Here is a 20241-nt window from a genome sequence, read left to right as displayed (position 1 = left end):
TTTTTTTTAAAGCAAATAAATGGCTGTAAGTCATATATGTACTTGGTGGTTAAAAGTCAGGGAACATAGCTGCAGTTGTATGTACGGATTTACTTTTAGGAAGCAGGTTCTGTATTTCTGCTTCCCTCGCAGGTTAATTGTGATGGGATTAGGTCTGTTATGCTTCTCACTTCGACTTCTTTTTTCCTAAGACTTCTCTTATTTTGTAAGCTTCATTTCCTACATTTAACACTGCTGTTCATCAGCCTAATTACCCTTTGGTCCCACCTCTTTGGCACAGACCCTGAAAGGGAGACTCAATATTCCTGCCTCAGCTCCTGTACCATCTGGTCTTTCCAGCTCAGAGCCCCTGGCCGTGCTCTCCAGAGGAGCACACATCTTCTCAGCTGTGCTGGCTCACCTGCTGCTGCTGCATCACTGACAACCAAATTCTTTCTTTCTCTGCCCAATTTCTTCTGTGTCTTCTCACATGGTACAGTCCTTCCTTCCCATTTCTTCCTGTTCTGTACAGAAAACCTCCATACAAAAAAACACAATAAGACGGGAATCGATGTCCTTCACAACGCCTAGCAGTGAGGAAGGAATCCACAGGAGCTCAAGGAGGACTGCTTCTACACGAGTCTGTACCCACCAGCCACTGCCAGGTCCTTGCAGAAGAGAGGAAGAGGAATGAGAAAAGGACCTTGGTGGGTCAGGGTGAAAACCAGCCATTGGAGGCTTGTACAAACAGCCCCTGAGGTGGGCAGGTTCTGCAGCCGTAGTCTGAGAGAGAAGCCAAGCGGCAGCACAGTGCTGTGTGGAGCACCATGGACATCCGCTGCAACAGGCAACAGCATGTCGGGAGAAGCTGAGAAGATACCACTTCAACAAACATACGGTTGTGACTTCCTGATTAAAAGCACGACATGTCAACCCAGAAGGGCTGTGTTTGGGTTTGCTTGTTTGTTCGTCATATAATAATATCGTGAAACAGTTATGTAAAATTGAGAACCTCATCAATATTACATCAGCAACAGATGGTGAAAACCGCCCTGCAAGGACAAGTAATCCATTTGGTTCTTCAGACAAGATCTCCAGTGCCAGATGTAGTCTCTGGCCTTTGGATTCAGTTTTGAGATAAACTAGTGGAAAACCACAGCCAGCCAAACAACTCCCTGTTGACCCCACATCTACGCAGGAGCATATGCAAGCCGCACTCTAGGTAAGGCTGACAGTAATTCATTGTGGTACCTTGCGACCTGACTTTAAACAGCTGCAATGAATTGCTTTTGCCTTGAGTTTCAAACGATTTATTTTGGGTGAACGAGAACACTTCTATGGGATCCAGCATCACGCCGAATGCAGTAGATACAGATGACAGGATACCTGTCATTTTTCAGAAGATGCCCACGGAGTCCTTGGAGGACACAGCTTGTATTTGGGAGCAGCTGCAGGGCTGCAGTTTTCTCTGCGTGCAGATCTGCTGCTGGTGGGGTGGCCCCGGGGTGACGGTTTGCAGTGCAGCAGCAGGACGGCTTCCAAATAAAGTTAAGAGCTACAAGTCTGCTGGAAAACGTATTATGCTGATCCAGACCTTCCCCCACCACGTCGCCTTGTACAGGGGAGACCATCACTGAAAATCGGGTTGGTTTTAGGGACAGGCAGACAGTTTGCTAAGGTGGTGAAACAGAAGAGGTACAAAAACAGCGTTAACGGTAAAAATGGTCGGACCTGAGTCTCACGAGCAGCACCGGCTCTGGCCCTGTGCAGTGTCCCTGCGCCTGGGAAGCCTGCTCCATCTGCGGAATGCGGATAGCGCTGGGGGAGCTACTGCCAACCTCACATCAACCCATGTTGCTGCCATCAGGCAAAGACAAAATAATATCGTCTCAGTTGCCACGATGCTCATGTGATATGCTCACCTCAATATGAGAGAGATATCGAGGTGCTGGAGCGAGTGCAGAGGAGGGCAACGAAGCTGGTGAAGGGCCTGGAGAATAAATCTTATGAGGAGCGATTGAAGGAGCTGGGACTGTTTAGTTTGAGGAAGAGGAGGCTGAGGGGAGACCTCATCACTCTACAACTACTTGAAAGGACATTGTAGAGAGGTTGGCGCTGGTCTCTTCTCACAGGTAATTAGTGATAGAACAAGAGGGAATGGCTTCAAGCTGCAACAGGGTAGGTTTAGGCTGGACATTAGGAAAAAATTCTTCACAGAAAGAGTGGTTAGGCACTGGAATAGGCTGCCCAGGGAGGTGGTGGAGTCACCATCCCTGAATGTGTTTAAGACTCGTTTAGATGTGGTGTTAAGGGATATGTTGTAAGGGAGAACTCTGTAGAGTGGAGATGACGGTTGGACTCAATGATCCCAAGGGTCTTTTCCAACCTAAATGATTCTATGATGCGCGTGGCAACAGAAGTCAGTGTTCCCCACTCAGTTGAAAAGCCCTGCGTGAAAATTAAAGGGCTTTTTCGGAGTGAGCACTTGCAAATGGAAGCCAATGAGTCAGTCCCATCCCGCTGGAGAAACGCGTTTCCTGCAGCCACAGCCCTGTTGCAGATTCCGGCTGATAAGACCGGAGCAAACAGTATCTATAGCATTCACACTTGATTTTTAAATGTATCTGGGAGAAAATTTCCCGAGCAAGGATGCTGCGGATTTGGGGTGAGATACAATAACAGGTCTGTTTACTTTCAGATTCAAATCTGATTGAATCTGAATTATTAGCCCAGCACTCAAGCTGCTATTTTCATGAGAAGCCTTCTGTCGCCTGCAGGGCCCCCTGGATACAAATGGTTTGTTCTGCGTACATTTCATTCGATTGGAAAAATAGCTTATGTTTAATATTTTATAAATGAGGCTGCGTATTTTATCTCTGCCAGTAGAGAATCTATGCTCTCCGTCTTACTTGTCAACACGTATCCAATTTTTTGCTCAGTTCTTTCACTCTGAGGCAGAGAAAAAAATGATCTTGCATCACACAGTCCTATCTTGCGCTTCAGCTGGGACTGCTCAGCCCGACGCCTGTAGCCAGAAGCTGTTTGGACTAATATTCAGGGAAGACAGCGCGTGGGCCGCGTTCTCACTGGGTATTTGTCCCTTCCCCAACTTAATTGTTCCTACACCATTTTCCCACCTGGAAAAAGAGCTGGTCAGTGGGTTGGCACACGTCTGCCTTGACCCAGTGGTGGTGTCTCAGCCTGGAGTGGGTTTCCATACATCCCAGCCGGTGGGTGGCTGGGTGGACTGGCCCAGGGTTTGGAAGAAGAGCAAAGCAGGAGCCTCGGGGCTGGGAAGGGCTCTCAGCCTGTCTCAGGCACTTACCAGCAAGGAGTTTTGGACAGAAAGTATTTGCCTCAGGGGGAAATCGCAGCGTTGTCTCGTGATTATATGGATTTTACTTGCCAGTCAGGGCTCTGATAGCTGAGAGATGCGAGACTACTATCTAAAACAGTTTGGAGGCCCAAGGAAATGTTCTTCCCAGCTTGCAGAGGTGTTACTAGTTGTCATGTAGATTGCAGCCTGTTTAGGGAAACAGTGTCACCCCTTACATTTTGCCTTTGGTCAGAGAAGGCAGCAGCCTGCCCTCGCACTTTTTTCCTAGCCCATGAGACCATTTCAGGATTGAGTGATATAAAAGAGCAAATTATAGCTGTTAACAGAGCTCGTAATCTTTTCAGTGGATGGACGCGTTGTGCCATGTCCCCAGCTGTACTCACCCCCCAGCTCCCACCCCATCCCATACTGGATGGAGCGCGGTGGCTTGTCCATGTGCATTAATGTAGGGTGGCAGCTCGCTGCTGCTTAGACCGTATTGCTTGATTTCTCATCTCTTGCTGTTCAAAATATTCCTCCTGCACATCTGGGCGATGGCATTAAATCATCACTGTCCGGGGAGTGTCTCTGCCAGTTGATAAATGGTCCGTGCTGGAGTTCTGCTCGGCTGTGGGAGCCGTGGGGCATGCTGACCACAGCCCGGCTGCTGGTGCCAGGCTGGGGGGTAAATGATTAACCCTCTACTACTTCTGCTTTTTGCACCGAGGTTCTGGAATTGCCTTGATCCTACAACTGCTAAACCAGCGAAGCTGCCCTTGAATCCAGGCAACTCTCCCTGGAATTCAAAGTGAGTACAGTTCAACTCTAAAAATATAAGCTCCCTGCTTTAATGCTGATGTGACAAATGTTACTAGCTATAACCTCATGGGGTGATATGGATTTGTGCTCTCGTGTTGATGCAATCACTCATCTCTATGTCGAATTAACTTTTAATTTAGTATACATTTTAAAAAAAGGGCATGACAGGAAGTGGTTCTGCCTTGTCCACACAAGCTACAAAGTCAAACTCTTTGCCCTCTTCTTGGTAGAAATTGTCTCTAGGAAGAAATTCTGTAGCATCGGCTCTGTGCTGTGCCTTGCACTGAGTCTCTTTTTTTCTATTTTTGTCACATTCATGACCAAATGCTAAATTTGGTTTTGACCCAGATTTATAGAAATTACTGTAGCAATAGGGTTGGAACCTCTGTAGGCACATACTTACTAAGCAAAGAAGGACAAACCTATGGCCACAAAAAAGGTTGTAATGACACCAGTGAAACTAATGACGTTAGCAAAGACAATGCAAGAGAAAATTGTGATAATGTTTTATGTCAAGGAAACAGAGCATGGCTTCTAGCATGGCTTCTAGCTTTAGCGGATGGATTCTCGCACGTTGCGTTGCTAAAGCACCTGTTGCCCTACTGGCTTGGGGATGGAAGAACATTTGCCCACATGAAGGAACACAAGCACGCTAGCGCATGCTTTGAGAATAGTTGTATTCTCAAAAAAAAAAAGGAGTAAGAACAGGAGTGTTAATTCTGAGTGGCGATTTTGCCACTGGAGTCCTGTCCTGTGTTGTCAGACAAGGCAGCAGATAACAAAATGGTGGGTTTTTGCCAGAGACAGGGAGATCCAAAATCACTGAGCTTTTTCATGTTTATGAGTGATTGATGTGAAAATTAATGGGGCTTTAATGTAAGTAAGGGATAGAGATGGCTTAGCCCCAAGATCATGAACTTTCTGTAGAGCAGAATTGATGAATTGATTTAGCAGAGGAGCAAGTATCGTAACTAACCTTATATACAGCTGTGAAATCACTTCTATCCGTTTATTTAAAACGAAAAATCACATAGATGTGTGTACGGATTTGCGTGCCAGCTTTTTTCACTCCCATGTAAAACCTTCATTCTTCTCTCATGGAAAAAACATCACTGAAGGTCAACCTTGGCTGACCTGAATACCCCAAGGTGGCCAATACCCCAGGTTGGACCCTCACACCAGCCAAGGAGCTTGACTCGGGCAGGCGGCGCTTGCCTGGGAAAGCAGAGGCAAACCGGTTTTGCTGTCTGCTGTTGGAGGTTGTTGCCACTGCTGCTCTGAAGGGCTCAGAGGTTAAGTAATCGCCAATGATTTGGGGTGAACCTGTGGAGTTTCTCCAACGGCGAAGCCGTGCTTGCTTTGTCTCCTTCCCCCGTGAGCCCGCAGTGGGGAGCGGCGCAGCTCCTCAAAGAGATGCGACCTGGTTATAAGCAATCATATTTTTATTTTTTTTTTTAACTCAACTTTGGCAAAGGGAAAGTTGGCTGGGGCTGGAGTACGAGCTGCATCTTCTGTACCCAAATGACGCTAAAAGCTGCCGGGTCGTGCAAAGTCCCGTGGGTGACGCATGGGGAAAGCAGCTTGTGAGCAACGAAACGTCCCCGAGCACAGTGAGCCCCGCTGCCGAGCTCCTCCGGGTGTCAAGGAAAGGGGAGCCTGCCCCACGCTAATTAGAACTCTTTTCTCAACTTCTCTTTGGCAAGCTGCAAAGAAATCCTCTTTTCATGCTCAATGCCTAAAAATAAATCCTATTTTAGGTTTTAGAAGCAGCCGCATGACTAAAATGAGCCGTTCGTTTTCATTCATGTTTGCTGTCTGTTAATCTGTTCTCCTCACCCTCAGCAGGGTATGACTCAGGGCTTCGCATTGTCTTCCTCCCCAAACTATCTGTGTTTTGACTTTAAATTCTGCTGTCTGACGCAAAGCAATGCTGAAATCATGACAGTTTGATCCAGCCAGCTCCCAGGAGGCTCTTGATCTTTACTGGCTGGTAAATGTAGCACTCAGAACAGCTAAGCAGAGCAGATATTGATATTTTTACACCCAATGTTGGTAAGCAGATGTCACAGGCTTTGTGAAGAGCCTTGAAACTCCACGGAAGAAAATATGTGAGTACATATGTGGGGGAGGCCTGGAGATAAAAATAATTCGGTGGTTATATGAGAAGACATATATTCCTTAATCTGTTGGCGTTTTGCTATTCCTGTTCATGGTACTCAAACTGGAGGCTGCGCTGGAACAAGGATAACAGTAAACTCTTTCCCTGTTGATTCATCCGCTGCTTTTACACGCTCCTTCCAGCGGAGGCTTCTCTCCTCCTCTACCCTCAGCTGAGCTGATCAGTCCTACCACCTGCCACAAGGAGAGGGTCTGTGCTACGTGGTGGACCCCAACTATCCCAAGCTCGAGGCATCCTCTAGTAAGTGTCGGTCCGTGGGCAGGGAGGCAGGGAACGGTGAGGCAGCAGGTCTGGGCTCCTCCCGCGGTCACTGGAGAGAACGAGAGGCACTTCCAGGGGTGACAAAGCCCTGGGGCAGGACTCACAAGCGGGCATGGCACAGCTGAGCCGTGGGTGACCCCAGCCCTGGCGCAGGCAGGCCGAGCTGCTGCAGGCGCAGAGCAGGGTTTTCCATCACCAGCCACCACCCATTTTAGTTGTCTGTAAGCCGCAGTGCTGCAGGCTGAGCAGCCGGACCAGGGGGGGCTCTGGGAGAGCCTGCGAGATGCCCTCAGCGAGGCTGCATGTCCACCTCGGCCACCTCCTTGGTCCAGGCTCCTGCAGAGGGGTTGCTCCGTCCCCAGGCCACGGAAGCCACAGGAGTGTGGAGAGCCTGGATTTCAGATGGTGCAGGGTGTGTAGGGGACACCCCACCAGTGGCACAAGAGGCTTGCGCTGAGATAGTGACACTCGCAAGGCTGTTGGTGTGTCCACGTTGCAAAGGTGGACGTACCCCCACGTCTCAGAGGTGACAGTCAAGTCTTGCCCTAAGGCTCCTTTTTCTATGTAATTTTTTTAAACACAGGCAGCATGAAATCCTGAACCTGTAAATGTTGGGTAAAAGTCAGGATTTGTATTTTTTACTGTTGTTCGCAGCAAAATCTGTTCTTGAAATGTCCCTACGGAGCCAGCAGCAAACCTCCAGGGAGGCGTGTCGGTCAGGCTGGCGTTGAACCTACTTAATCTCATTGCAGCGTGGAATAAAGCCCAGAGATCTACGGCCACCAGAAGCTTGCCTTGACGTCCATGCTTTTAAAGGACCGTACAAACTGCAAAGCCCTCACTTTTCCTCACCATGTTATATTTTTCCCTCTCCTTACAGCTTTGGTAATGAAATCTGAGCCATTTATTATGTACTAAATTTAGGGAGGCCACAAACATTTGCATACAAATACATTTGATCTTTCAAGCGTGCAAAATGAGCACAAAATAACAAGTCTAATGTTGGACACAAGCAGAGTTCAAGTACTTTAAAATTAAAACAGTGTAAAAGAATCCATATCTGTGATGGCAGAGGAACTTTTTCGGAGGAAAGAAAACCTCCCCCTTCTCATTACATACAGAATAAATGCAGATATTCAAGTCAGATATAGACTGAATTTTAAATGTGACAATGGCACTTATTCTGCAAGAAATGCTATGTCTGTAATGAATTGTAAATTATTTTTACTTGCCACTGGAAACAGAGGAAAAGGGGTGTGCGTGTGTGAATAATCAATATTGACACAACCCCACTTTATTTTTAAGCAGTACTGATCTTTGGTGACACCAATTAGAGGAGGAGAGAGCTAGAGCAGAAGGGAACGGCACAAAACTATTTTGGTGTTTAGAAGAGAGCCACAACAGCCAGACAAAGGTGCCGCGCGTTGCTGCTGGGGTGCTCGTACCATCAACACCACTGCTTCACCCTCTTGCGCCAGCTGGGCAGGCGTGGGGGGAGGCAGGTTTCCCCGGGACACCGCAGTCCATGAACGGTGGTGGTTCTTGCCACCATCACCCCACCAGTGACGATGCTGTCCTGGGGGCTGGGCACACGGGCAACGACGGCAAGCCCCACATCAGACCTTGCCACCACCCCAAGTCAAGTCATCTGACTTTTCTTTCTCCGTTAACTTGAGGGATGATGATCCAGCTGGGTATGACACAACACAGCGGGCTGCGGCCCTCTTGCCTCTGTTTCTTGAAATGAAATGAAAATAAAAATGAATGAAATGAAATGAAAATGAAATGAAGTAAAAAAAAATATCTCTGAAGCTTTTCTTACCCTTAAGTTAGCATGCAAGATGCGGGATTGATTGATTAACTTCTTAGTGTCTCATGATGCACAACTATGTAAGGCAGAGCATGTGATGGGGCAGGCCAGAGAAACCATTATGTTTATTACTGGTCCGTTCCCAGCATCCACAAAAGGATGCAGCGTGGTCAAAATGCTCTCAGGAAAACAAGATTACCAAGCTCCTCTGGTTAAAGAGTTGATATTGAGCTAGTTCTAATGCAATTTCCTAAAATTCCGAGATGCCATGATGTGATCTTACTCTCGTATAAAATGCCATGGAACTTCTAATGACAGCACAGATCAAATTTTCTGTTGCATGACTCATGCTGAGGAAAAGAATGCCATGCACTCAATATGGGCGGAAAAAAAATAGTACATTCACTAAGGCCCTCCTTACAGGGCTGTGCGGATGCAATCAATCATAAGCACAAAGTCCAGACAACACTTTTTGATGTGGAGTAAAATTGACAGCTGAATTGTGGATACCCTTCGGTAAATTTTATCCACTGAACCCAAAATAGCCGCGGCAGAGACCTAAGCCAAGTGTCTGCCTGACTTGACATGCTGTAAATCTCAAGCGGGCAGTTAAGGAGCAGAGGAAGGAATCGTGCTGATGTGCCAATTAATCTGGGCTGTCTGAAATACGCACTGATGCTGAAGATCAGGGATAGATGGATGGGGGCAGCGTGATGATTTCACGGGAAAGAAGTTGCTAGATAAATGTTAGGCGTTTGGTGGCAGAAAGCACAAAACAAGAGTCTGTCAGAAATGGCCTCCAGAGGCACAAGAAAATTCCTGAAAATCCAAATTGAGCGTTTTTTGTCTTGTTTTTTTTCGCTGTTGTGGCTTTGTGTTGATCACAATGACTATTTTTCTCCATGGCCTAAGGTGTATAAGCAATAACGTTGTCTGCGACTATATGTTTTATGGGCATTCAAAGATTTGGTGTTCAGCAATACAGTTCCCAGCTGCTCCGCGGGAGTTGGACCTTTCTTTCTGCTTACTGTAGCAGATGCCTTTCCGTTTCCCTTCTTCAGGGATGCTGTTGTGGGTCATAACGTAACTTCTCTTTTAGCTCTTTTCTTCCTGGGTCCAGTAAAAAGAGAACATTTTGGGTTGTATCTGGGGCCTGAATAAAGCTGCTGATCGAGAGTTCCAGCACAAAAACTGGTCCTCTGGTTTACTCATACAGCTACGCGAGGTGAAACGAGAGGCTTCCAGCTCTCCGTTTCAACTACAACAAATGCAGCAAGGATAGTCCTTTTGTCTGTGTTCATGGCTGCAATTATTTCTAACTTGCTGATCTTACGACAATTTAATTTTGTAACATTTATTGGCTCGGAAGGTACATTCATCCTAGTTTTGGTTTTTTTGCATTTTGTGCTGTAAAAGGTCAAAATTGTCAGGAAAGATTTATTTTGGGGGAAAAGGAGTCTTGATTTAAAAGCCAAAGTGCAACAACCTTTCTGGAACAGAAAGGAAGCAGAAGGAATGAGCTTAAACCCCAGAGCAGCAGCTGAAGCCACGTGTTACATCTCATGCTTTCTGATTTATGCCGGCTGGTATTTACTCACCCTGGTGAGCTTTGCTTGCAAGCGCTGGCCTTTTTTTCTTGCCCATGGAGCGCTGAGAACGAAGCTGGAGCAGCTGGGGCCTGGCCAGCAGTGCCGTAGGTGGACAGCCCTTCTCTGGCTCTCTCCGCACCCCAGGAAGTGGGAGTCGAAGCCGGGAGCCCATCGAGGCAGAGCCCTGCAGGAGTGGGATGCTTGTGTCCAGGGAGCTACTGGGCGGGGGGGAGCTGGGACGGACAGATCCTGCTGCATTATCTCTCCCCAACGTGCTTCAGTTTTTCCGCCTGTCTCAGGCATACAATGGAGGGGTGTCATTTTTCCCCCCGAGAACACCCAGCCTGCAGCAGGATGCTCCAGTTGGCCTGTCCCCATGAGGGGACACACACCAACCTCCCAGTTTGGCTCACACCCTATCCTGTCCCTGTGCGCCCCCAGCTGCTCCCTGTCCCACAGACCCGGCCGTGTGCCCCCACTGCTGCTTCTGCTGTCACCTACAAGCCTGAGATATTGGTCAGCTTAATGAAGCTCCCCCTTCCCCGCCAGCTCCTCACCACCCCTGGACTGTGGGAGCCGGGAAGCAGAAGGCACTGACTGTACCCTGTCTGCCTACTTTATTTTCTTCTTACTCCTTTTTTTTTTTTCTTCCCCTTTTCCCCTCTTTCTCCCCCCCCATCTTTTTTCCTTTTTCTTTCTTTTTTTTGGGGTTTTTTTTTTGCCTGTTTCTCCTTTTTTCTTCTTTTTGTCTTTTTTCTTTTTTCTTTTCACCTTTTTTCTTTTTTCCTTTTCGTCTTTTCCCCTTTTTCTTTGTTCTTTTTTCTTTTTTTTATCTTTTTCTTTTTTATCTTCTTCCTTTTTTTCTTGCCTTCTTTCTTCTTGCCTTTTTTCTTTTTGCCTTTTCTCCCCTTTTTCCTTTTTTTTTCTTTTTGCCTTTTCTTTTCCCCCTTTTTCTCGTGTGTCCCGCCCCTCCCGTTCTTTATTTGCACACCCCCGCGATGCGGAGGAAGGATGGGGGGGTTGTTCCTCAGCCTGCCCCCCGGGGATGGCGGTGCGGGTGCCCGGCACCGCCTCGGCCCGTCCCCGGTGACGCCGCCCGGGCGGGGCGTGGCCGCGCGGTGACGTCAGGCGCGTCGAGGGCGGTATAAGCGGGCGCTGTCCGTGGTGCTGGCGGCGGCGGCGGCGGCGGCGGGAGCGGCGCGGGCAGGTAGGGGCTGCGCCGGGCTCCGCGGGGCGGCCGCGGCCGGGGGGAGACACGGTGGGGTCCGGGGAGGTCCGGGCGACCCTTGTGCCACCTTCCCGCGGCTGCCACCCGGGCGGGGATCAACCCACAAAAAAACCCCGCTGGGGATGAAGTGAAACGGCGAGTTACAGCAGAAAGTTGATGGGGTTGTAGCTGTTTGCAATGAAATATATCTATAAAACATAGACCTATTGCTATATATATATTTTATATGTATTATCAGCGTGGTTTGTGGCTGAAGGCGGGAAGCAAAACGTTTCTGTTTGCGATTGCGCTCAGTTGTGCTGGCTCGCCGACACGGCACTACAGCCGCGTCAAAATATAGGCTGAGAGGTTACCTTGGACGCAAACACAATCTGACTGACTCTCCAGGTGTACAAACAGGCATTATATTCATCCACAACTGCTTGGGGTTTGCAGTTTTCTCCTTCTCCTCACCTCATTCTTATTTTGTTTACGGTTTGAGTCCCTTGCACAGGATGAAGTGTTACATATACTTAAAAAAAGCGCAAATTTACTGCAGTCCTGTTAATTATTGCAAAAGTAAAAAGGGAGGAAGAGTGCGTGACATATTTCCTTATTTTCCTTATGGAAAACGGCTGTCGGATTCCCCCACAGACTCTCAGGGCAGGGACTATAGGAAAGCTTATGAGTTTTCATCGCAGATTTTCACTGGAAACATTACATACACATCCGAGATGACTGCTGAGAGAGATCGAGAGAGAGAGAGAGAAAATTACTGCTACCATGGAAACATCCCAGAAAGGAGATTTATTGTTTTGCCTGTTTTCTCAGGAACTTCTGTCAGTCTGCATTGCCTTTGTGCATGTTAAATTGTGAACTCGATCGCCTCATTTTGTAGATAGAAACTTCTACTTTTGTTGCCTAAAAGATGATTTTCCTGCTTGTTAGGTACTAATAGAGGAGAAAATATGCTCCCCATCTAAGCTAGCTTCACAATTATCCATCTGTAGACAAACCAGCCATTTTAGCTTATTGTCCCTTGAGAGGCACAGAAGAGAATGTGTTAATACAAATTCTAAAGATAGTCTAAAATGTCTTCTGTTTTCTCAAAAAAAAAAAAAAAAAAAAAAAAGAAGAAGAATCAAAGTCTGAAAGACTGTGAAGGAGTCCTCTTACCCTAGATAATGCAGTATATTTAATGACAAGATTTTATGACCTGAACTCAAAGCTTTTAAAAGAAATCATTCCCAAGCCCATTTGACAAGGCTTTCAAGTATCATATACCAATAAACTAGAAGCAAAAATTGATCTAGAGACAAATATACCCAACATATCCAGAGAGGAGCCAATGACCTGTTATTCCTGCAAGGGAAATATCCAGTTGAGCAACATCCCTGTGGAACACTAAAGTAAACTTTGCCCGACTATGCGCATTTTCATTTTATTGGGATGCTGACAACTCTTACAGAGGCTGTGACAATACATAATTGTGTGCAGTGGAGGAGGTTGAGTTCCAGGTCTCTGTGAGTGGGAGGTGCCTGGCAGATAATTATGGAACAACTCTCCCTTCCCCCACCCCTTGGACAGGACAGAGTTTCTCATGCACTGGTCAAAATAACTCTGTGAAGAACCAGTCTCTCTGCTGGAAAAGAAAGTCTTAATTTCATTTATTTACTACAATAGGTAGAAAAGTGCTTTTTTTTTTCATGGAGAAGCACATTTTTATCTATAGGACTAGTGCCTTTTCTGTGACAGGAAACAACAAAACTGTGTATTGGCTTTGTTTCAGGGCAAACTCTGGTCTTGAGGGTGGGACCTTCTAATCAGCTGTTCTGAGCGAATTCTTTGTGAAATCAATGGTCAGTCCTACCCAGGCTTGAGTAGTCAGAAACGTTTGGGGAAATTGTTTGCTCTTGTAGCTGTTAGCTTGGTCAGGCATACTGAGGGGAGAAAAGCAGCTCTCTGAACTCATCCTGCTTTAATTATTTAGTTAAGTCACATTATGTTAGGAACAAAAACTGAGCGTAAGAATCTACAAGTGAGCAGAAATAGGCATATTTACGCTCACTTTCTACTTACAGCAGTCGGTAAATAGTGGTATACTTAGCTCTTTCAGTCTGTCATTAATCACCAACGTCTCAACAGGATGCTTTTACTGAGCCAAAAACCAAAGGCACCAAAATAGGTCAATTAAAGTGGTTTCTATCTTTATCGTTTCTTTCTCATTGTTGTGCTTTATTTGCCAATGTAACTGGATCAGAAAAGAGTCTAATCTGCCTCACGGCCCCAGCGTATCAGTGCCTGAGCATCTCCCAGGAAAAAAGTGATGGCAATTTTTCCCTTCGCTGGGTGGAGGGTGCTCAGCTCCCCGCAGGGCTGGGCTTCTGCAGCTCTATCCTCATACGCAGCAGTGGGTAATCTTGTTAATTCGGATGGATGCATATTTTTGCCACTTCTTTTCCAGGGTTTATTGTTGGCTGGTGTAAGCTGGGCACACTGACTAGACAATATGGATCTATTCTAACTGAATTTTGCTCACCTTTGCCAACGGTCACGTTCCTGCCTGTCCTGGGACCTGATTCAATTTCTGCTGCAGTGAATGAATGAATGAAATCACCACTCAGGACCTACCTACTCGAGCTCATTTCTGAGATGGGCTTTAAAAGATTCAGTAAAATTATATTGTCCCTAGAGGATAAATTATAGTTTGTCCTTCATATAGAGGATCATTGCCCATAGGAAAATGGTTTGCTCACAGAGCCTTTTAACTAAAACTCACCTGTAATATAAATAATATTTTTAAAAATGAAATAGTGAAAAAGGAAGTAATAACGCTAACAGTAATGACAGAAATAAACCCGAAACTCATTTATATGCTATGTTCTCCACTTCATTACATGAATTTTATTGCAGTCTAGCACCATTCAGTGGTATTACCCTGGCATGAAATTAGATACCCTATGGAACAATCTCACAAAATAATTCTGTATGCAGTTTTAATATTAATTTTTTGAGTGGCATTTAAATATATGGATATACTGATTTTACCATTTGAAGCCTCCATTTTCATAATCAAAATGACATCTAGATTCCTCTGAGGGCAGTTCATGAGCTGTATAGGATTTGTATTTTATACTTTGGTGCTGCCATGGGAAAACTGATGTTCATAAAGTACACTGAGCATAGAGATAAGAAATTGCTAGCGTAGGAAACCAGTAGTTTCCAGTAAACTGAGGAATCATGGGAAAGGTTCAGAAAAATCTCATATTTCCACCAAACTACATGTCTGCCATGTATGAGTTATATTAGTTTTCCGTAATTAATAAAAACATGTGTAGCACTGGTGGTATTCTTCATGATGAGTTCCAGTTTAAAATAACAATCTCTGTTTTGCTTCTCAGTTTGCTAATTCTGTCTCCATATGTTAACTGCTTCTTTTTTCCTTCTCCTTCTTTATTTCAAGGAAATATTTTAAATATGGCAGAAACTAAAACCTTCCAGCTTGAAGCAGCCTGTGCTCTCACCTTTTTCTTTGTCCTGATCTGTTGGGTTGATGCAGCTTCCTTCCAGCAGCATCAGCTGCTTCAGAAAGACCCAGACTATGTAATGAAAAACTTACAACGATTCCCAAATCCTGACATGATCAAAGCTTTGGAATACATAGAAGATCTTCGGAAGCAAACGAACAAGGGAGAAAGTAGCCCTGATTACAACTCTTATCAAGGTGTCCCGTATCTCCTGCACCAGAAAGAAAGCAAAGATCAGGTTCGCCTCCCAGATAATGTAAGGGATTCTTTGACTGAAGATGAGTCCCAATGGGTTAAGGTAATGTTGGAAGCTTTGCGGCAAGCTGAGAAAGAGTCAAAAGTTGGCCCGAAGGAGAATAAACCTTACGGTCTGAGTTCAGATAACAGCTTTCCAGCTGGAGTAACTGAAGATTATGAGGCTTACAAGTGGCCTGAGAGGTGGCAAAAATATCTCAAAATGCCACTTGGGCACTATGAAGACAGTTCACGAGACAGTCCTTTCAAGCGTACTAATGAAATAGTGGAAGAGCAATACACACCCCAAAGCCTTGCTACATTGGAGTCCGTGTTTCAGGAGTTGGGGAAGATGGCAGGACCTAGTAACCACAAGAAAGAAAGGCTGGATGAGGACCAGAAATTGTATACAGATGATGAAGATGATGTATATAAAGTGAATAACATTGCCTATGAAGATGTGGTTGGAGGAGAAGACTGGAATCCCATAGAGGAAAAAGTGGAAAGTCAAACCCAGGAAGAGATAAAAGATAGCAAAGAGGAAATTGATAAACATGAAGAGGAGATTGATGACGAAATGAAAAGATCAGGGAAACTCAGCTTCCTTGAGGATGAAATAAGAAGAGACAATAAAGATCAAATGTCAGAGGACGTTTCAAAGCTAATGAATTTTTACCTGAAGAGGCTGATGGGCGGTGCTGCAAATAGGAAATTAAGGACTGGAGGAGAACTTGAGGAAAAAAGAGCACCCACGTTTTTGGATAAGCAACTCGATCCTCAGTCTATAGCTCAGCTGATAGAAATCTCAAGGAATTTACAAATTCCTCCTGAGGATTTAATAGACATGTTGAAAGCTGGAGAAAAAAAGCAGCTTCAGAGTGAAAGGTTGGAAGCTGAGCAGGAAGCGGAATTCCCAGAAGACCTCAACGAGATCGCTGAAACTAATCTAGGACAGAGCGATATATTTAAAAGTAATGTAAACTCTAAAAACGGGTACATGAAGCAGCCCCTTAACGTTATTCCAGAAAATCTACCTGAAGACCTCAATATTGAAGACATTGTCAGTCTTCTGGGAACTGACAATTTAGCTAATCAGAATCCCTCCTACTTACTAAATCGTCTTAATCAAGAAAATGATTTGCCAAGACTGTCTTACATTCCCAGAAGATTGAAAGGACACCCGTTTCCTAAAGCTGCCTGGATGAATGATTTGGAAAGGCGACAAATGGAGTATGAGAAACTGAACGAGAAGGATGAAGAGCTGGCCGATTACTTGGCAAAGGTGTTGGCAAAATATCCTGAAGTTATCAATACGAACCAGATGAAACGAGTCCCAGTTCCAGCTTCTGAAAGCGACTTGCAGGAAGATGACCGGCTGGAGCAGGCCATCAGGGAGCACCTAAGCCAGCTGGGACCACAAGAGGCCGCGAAGTTGACTTCGCTCAGCAAAAGGCTTTCCATGGCTGGGGAAACTGATGACACGCAAAACAGGCAGTATCCGGATGAGGATATGCTAGCAAAGGTGCTAGAGTACCTAAAACAGGAGAAATCAGAGCTTGAAAGAGATCACATTACTAAACGGGCAATGGAAAATATGTAATTGTTCCCCAACTATTATTTCTCTTCAATGTGTTGACTTCTATCCCAATTCAGTTGTGATTTCTTCCCGCTCTCCCACTAAACAACCTATGGTAGACCACTTACCATTGAACAGTCTGCATATCTTTCTCAGAGCTGTTATATTGTTTATTGATATAATATATGTTATAAATTACGGGGCAAACAACAAATTGCTTCGAGTGTTTTAAGAATTTAATGAAATCAAGTAAAACTATAATATGTAAACAAATGACCTTTGCATTGTTAATAAAACATGATAAATGAAGAATGACAATTATCATTTGAAATTTTTAAGATTAATTTGATTATTTTGTTACTGTCTGTAGTGGTTTTTGTGGAGTACCGAATAAAAAAAATAAAGCATTATATATATAGTTTTATTTAAAAGGCTTTTTCTATTCAGTGTTTTATTGTTGATGAATAAATTATTTCTGGACAAGAGACTGTGTTTCTTTGTGGCAGTTGATAAAGTTATAGTAATTTGAAACAGTATATATGTTTTACTTCTACAGAGAATTCTTCTGAAGTCTATTATTTTACTGCAGAGTAAGTTGGTAGCTTTTTTTCTGGGCTGGAAGAACACCGACTGGCATCGTTAAGGGCTGTGCATACCTGAAGAGCTTGCTCAAGTCAACCAGGGCAGTAACTCCATTAACTTTTTTGAAAATTGCTCCCCCCCTGCAGTTAATGGTTATAGATCTCTTGGCAGTGGGAGGAAGATAAATGGTCTGTCCAGCTAAGGCAGACTCTATGGGGAAGCGCTCAAAAATTGAACCTTTGTATGTGAGCAGCAGCAGTTCTGGGAAGTTCTGATGAAGTTGATGAGAAGTAGGTGGGTTCCTTGCCATCTGTCATGATGGCTACCACGAAGAAAGAGACAGGCTCCCAGGCAAGGCAAGCAGAGAACTCACCCTGTAGGTGACATCACTTTTTTTCCTAATAAAAATATTATTTCCCATTTCACGAAATGTCCTTTACATGTATACATACATGTACACAGAATCTTTATTATTCACTACATTGCCTCAACATTTGAAACATCTCTTGTGCTCCCGTTAAGACCTGCAGTGGATGTTCTGGAAAAGCTACGGCTCTTTTACAGAACAAAATGTGCTTGTGTAACTCTGTGAGTCAGACATGGTCGTCACCAGGACAGCTCAGGCATAAGCATTTCCAGGATTATAGTTTAAAAGTGGTTTTCCCTGTGGCATTCTCCAGCAACTCATCTCTGCTAAGTGGGGTGGGGATGTTTTTTGGCGAGGCAATGTCTAATGAAGCAAAGTACAAAGGCTGCAGAAATAAGACTTCTTCAGTGTCACCATTACCCTGAGCAATCACAGACTATAGATGTCCAGTCAGAGCTCTTGCTTTGGGACACAGCAAACGCCTTCCGTTTCCCGTTACTTGGATGAGTCGAAACATTAAACATGCAATTGAAAAAATACCAGAGTTAAATTCACTTCCTTACTCTAAACTAGGACAAACCTGTTGCCATTTGTGATGCACTTACTTGTGCCACTGGTAGCTTGGAACCACCGTATTTTATTCAAAACAAAATTGTGCTCTTAAAAAAAATAACTATTTTTATCACCTTGATTCCTAATACTATTTTTCTCCTTGATCCTAATAGTGCTCCGGCAATTCTCGCAGTCCAGAAAATTTTCTTTTGGTTAAATCAGTAACATTTAATAATTAAATACGTAATAGACAAAACTGGGGAAGAGTAATAAAAACAAGAGTACTGAAAATTAAATTAATATTTGCTGTTTTCAGTGAGCAAGTTTCGGAGCTTTATATTTGCCTTCCAAGGTCATATTTTAACAGGAGACTTTATTTATTGCCCTTATTCACACGCACACACAGAGTACCAAAGCCTAACTCTGTAGCCGACTTGCTAGACTCTGCTTTTACCAGGGCTGTAGTTAAATGCCTTTTTTTTTTTTCTCCTTTCTTATGGGAAAAAAAGAATTAACTCACATCAGTATTTTCATACAAAGAGATAACGGGCAGCAAGAGAAGCCCAAGGCCATGTGTCCCGCCAGACACAGGTGTTGTGCCACAGAGGAGAGATGCCGGGAAAGGCTCCAGCAGACAGTGTCACAGCTGGCTGTGCACACCTCTGGCTCTCCGGGCTGTAGCCAGGCCATCCTCCCACCACTTCAGGTCTTCCCCTCACACATCAGGTGAGGAGTGGTTTGTTTATCACTGCAAAACATCTTTCCCAGAAGAAGAGGTTTTTTGGAAAGGCTGGCTCCCTTGGGAGCATCCTGCTGTCCTGGGGCTGAGCTTGGAGGGGGACTGAGGAGCTTGGCGGGGGACTGAGGGCTCTGAGATAACATCTCAGAGGGGTTGTACTGGGGGAAGCACCACGCAGGAGGATTTGTGCTCCTGCAGCCTCCCAGGCACGAGGATCTCGTCTCCTGGCCAGGGCTACAACCTGCGTGCTGCGGCATGGGGCTGCCATGTGGGCCAGCCAGAGGTTGTGCGGGGCCTTGGGCACTCACAGCTTGGATGGAGGTGGTTGCAAACACACTGTTCAACACACTTGATAAACACCATTGTGACACCAGACCAAATAATTAAAAATACCTTTAGCAGGGATTGGGCAAAGCTCAGTGAAGACAACAGTAATCTTTTTTTCTCCTTTAGCTGCCTGCCTTTCCTTCAATGATGACATACAATGGTGCTTTAAAAAAGAGCTTTTCCATTCCCCCTCAGCGGCTGCTGAGCCACAGGCTCTGAGGAGCATCTCCCTCGCCCCTGCGATGCAGGGCTGAGCAACACGTTGCTATGGCAGCCGGGAGGCAGCCATTCCACATCCCAGCAGCTCATCGCAGGGCCAAGGAAAGGAAGACGAACATGCTTTGAAGTTCCAACCTTCGCTTCTGCTTTGCCCTGAAACTTGTGCTCGGATGGCCTCTGCCGCACAGCCGGCCCCACACAGCGAGCAGGCTCAATGCTCCTCTTTCCCTTGTGCTGATACCTGTGGCACCACAGTTTCCCTAATGCTCCCGTAGGTCCCCAGACCTGAGAGCCTTCCTAAGGGACCTGTTTCAGAGGGTATTAGATATTTTCTTCAAGTGGAAATTGAAACCATCGGGCTGTAGGGTTTATGGTTTGACGGGTTTGGGGTTTTTTTAAAGTCAACGTAACTGTCTGACTGTCAAAACAATGAAGTTTTACAACATATATATTAATTTAGCATGCTATTATTACTACTACCTCTTTAGCTGATCTCATTTTTCTGAAATAATGATTCTAGCAAAGGGACAGAGGTTCACAGGTGCCTGTTTCAACCATTATTCCTTGAATATACTACCAGGCAATAACAGACCTAATTTACAAGGCATGCAGAGGACCTAGAAAAGATGCCACACAAAACAAACACGCTCAAGCATGACTGGTGGTAGGTTTAACTTCCTGAGTTTCATTCCCCTCCTACCACAGCCTGTAGCACTCCCTTCCCCTGGGCTACCCAGGCTCCCGAGCTGACCAAAGCCCCGGGGAGCTGTTTGGCACAAACGTTGCCGACAGGATCTTATTCAAGGAGCACTCCATGAAAATATTGGACGCAAGAATGTTTTCGGATCTAAGGAGATAGAGATACAAACCTATGTATAAGAGGACAGGTTCTTTCAGAGACTCTGTACAAGAAGAAAATAAGCTCTGGAAAATCCAAACCCTGGTATGAGTAAATATG

General features: G+C 45.3%; 1 protein-coding gene across 1 annotated transcript; it reads left to right on the top strand.

Annotated features, from left to right (window-relative positions):
• The first annotated feature begins 11055 nt into the window (after positions 1–11055).
• SCG2 (secretogranin II) lies at positions 11056–16982 on the top strand. Its single transcript, XM_074592336.1, has 2 exons — positions 11056–11160; positions 14624–16982. The coding sequence occupies exon 2, from the start codon at positions 14638–14640 to the stop codon at positions 16519–16521; it is 1884 nt and encodes a 627-aa protein (XP_074448437.1). The 5' UTR covers positions 11056–11160; positions 14624–14637; the 3' UTR covers positions 16522–16982.
• The last annotated feature ends 3259 nt before the right edge of the window (positions 16983–20241 follow it).

Source organism: Larus michahellis, chromosome 6, assembly GCF_964199755.1.
Source record: "Larus michahellis chromosome 6, bLarMic1.1, whole genome shotgun sequence".
NCBI classification, from domain to species: domain Eukaryota; kingdom Metazoa; phylum Chordata; class Aves; order Charadriiformes; family Laridae; genus Larus; species Larus michahellis.
This window is presented reverse-complemented; position numbering and strand designations above follow the sequence as displayed.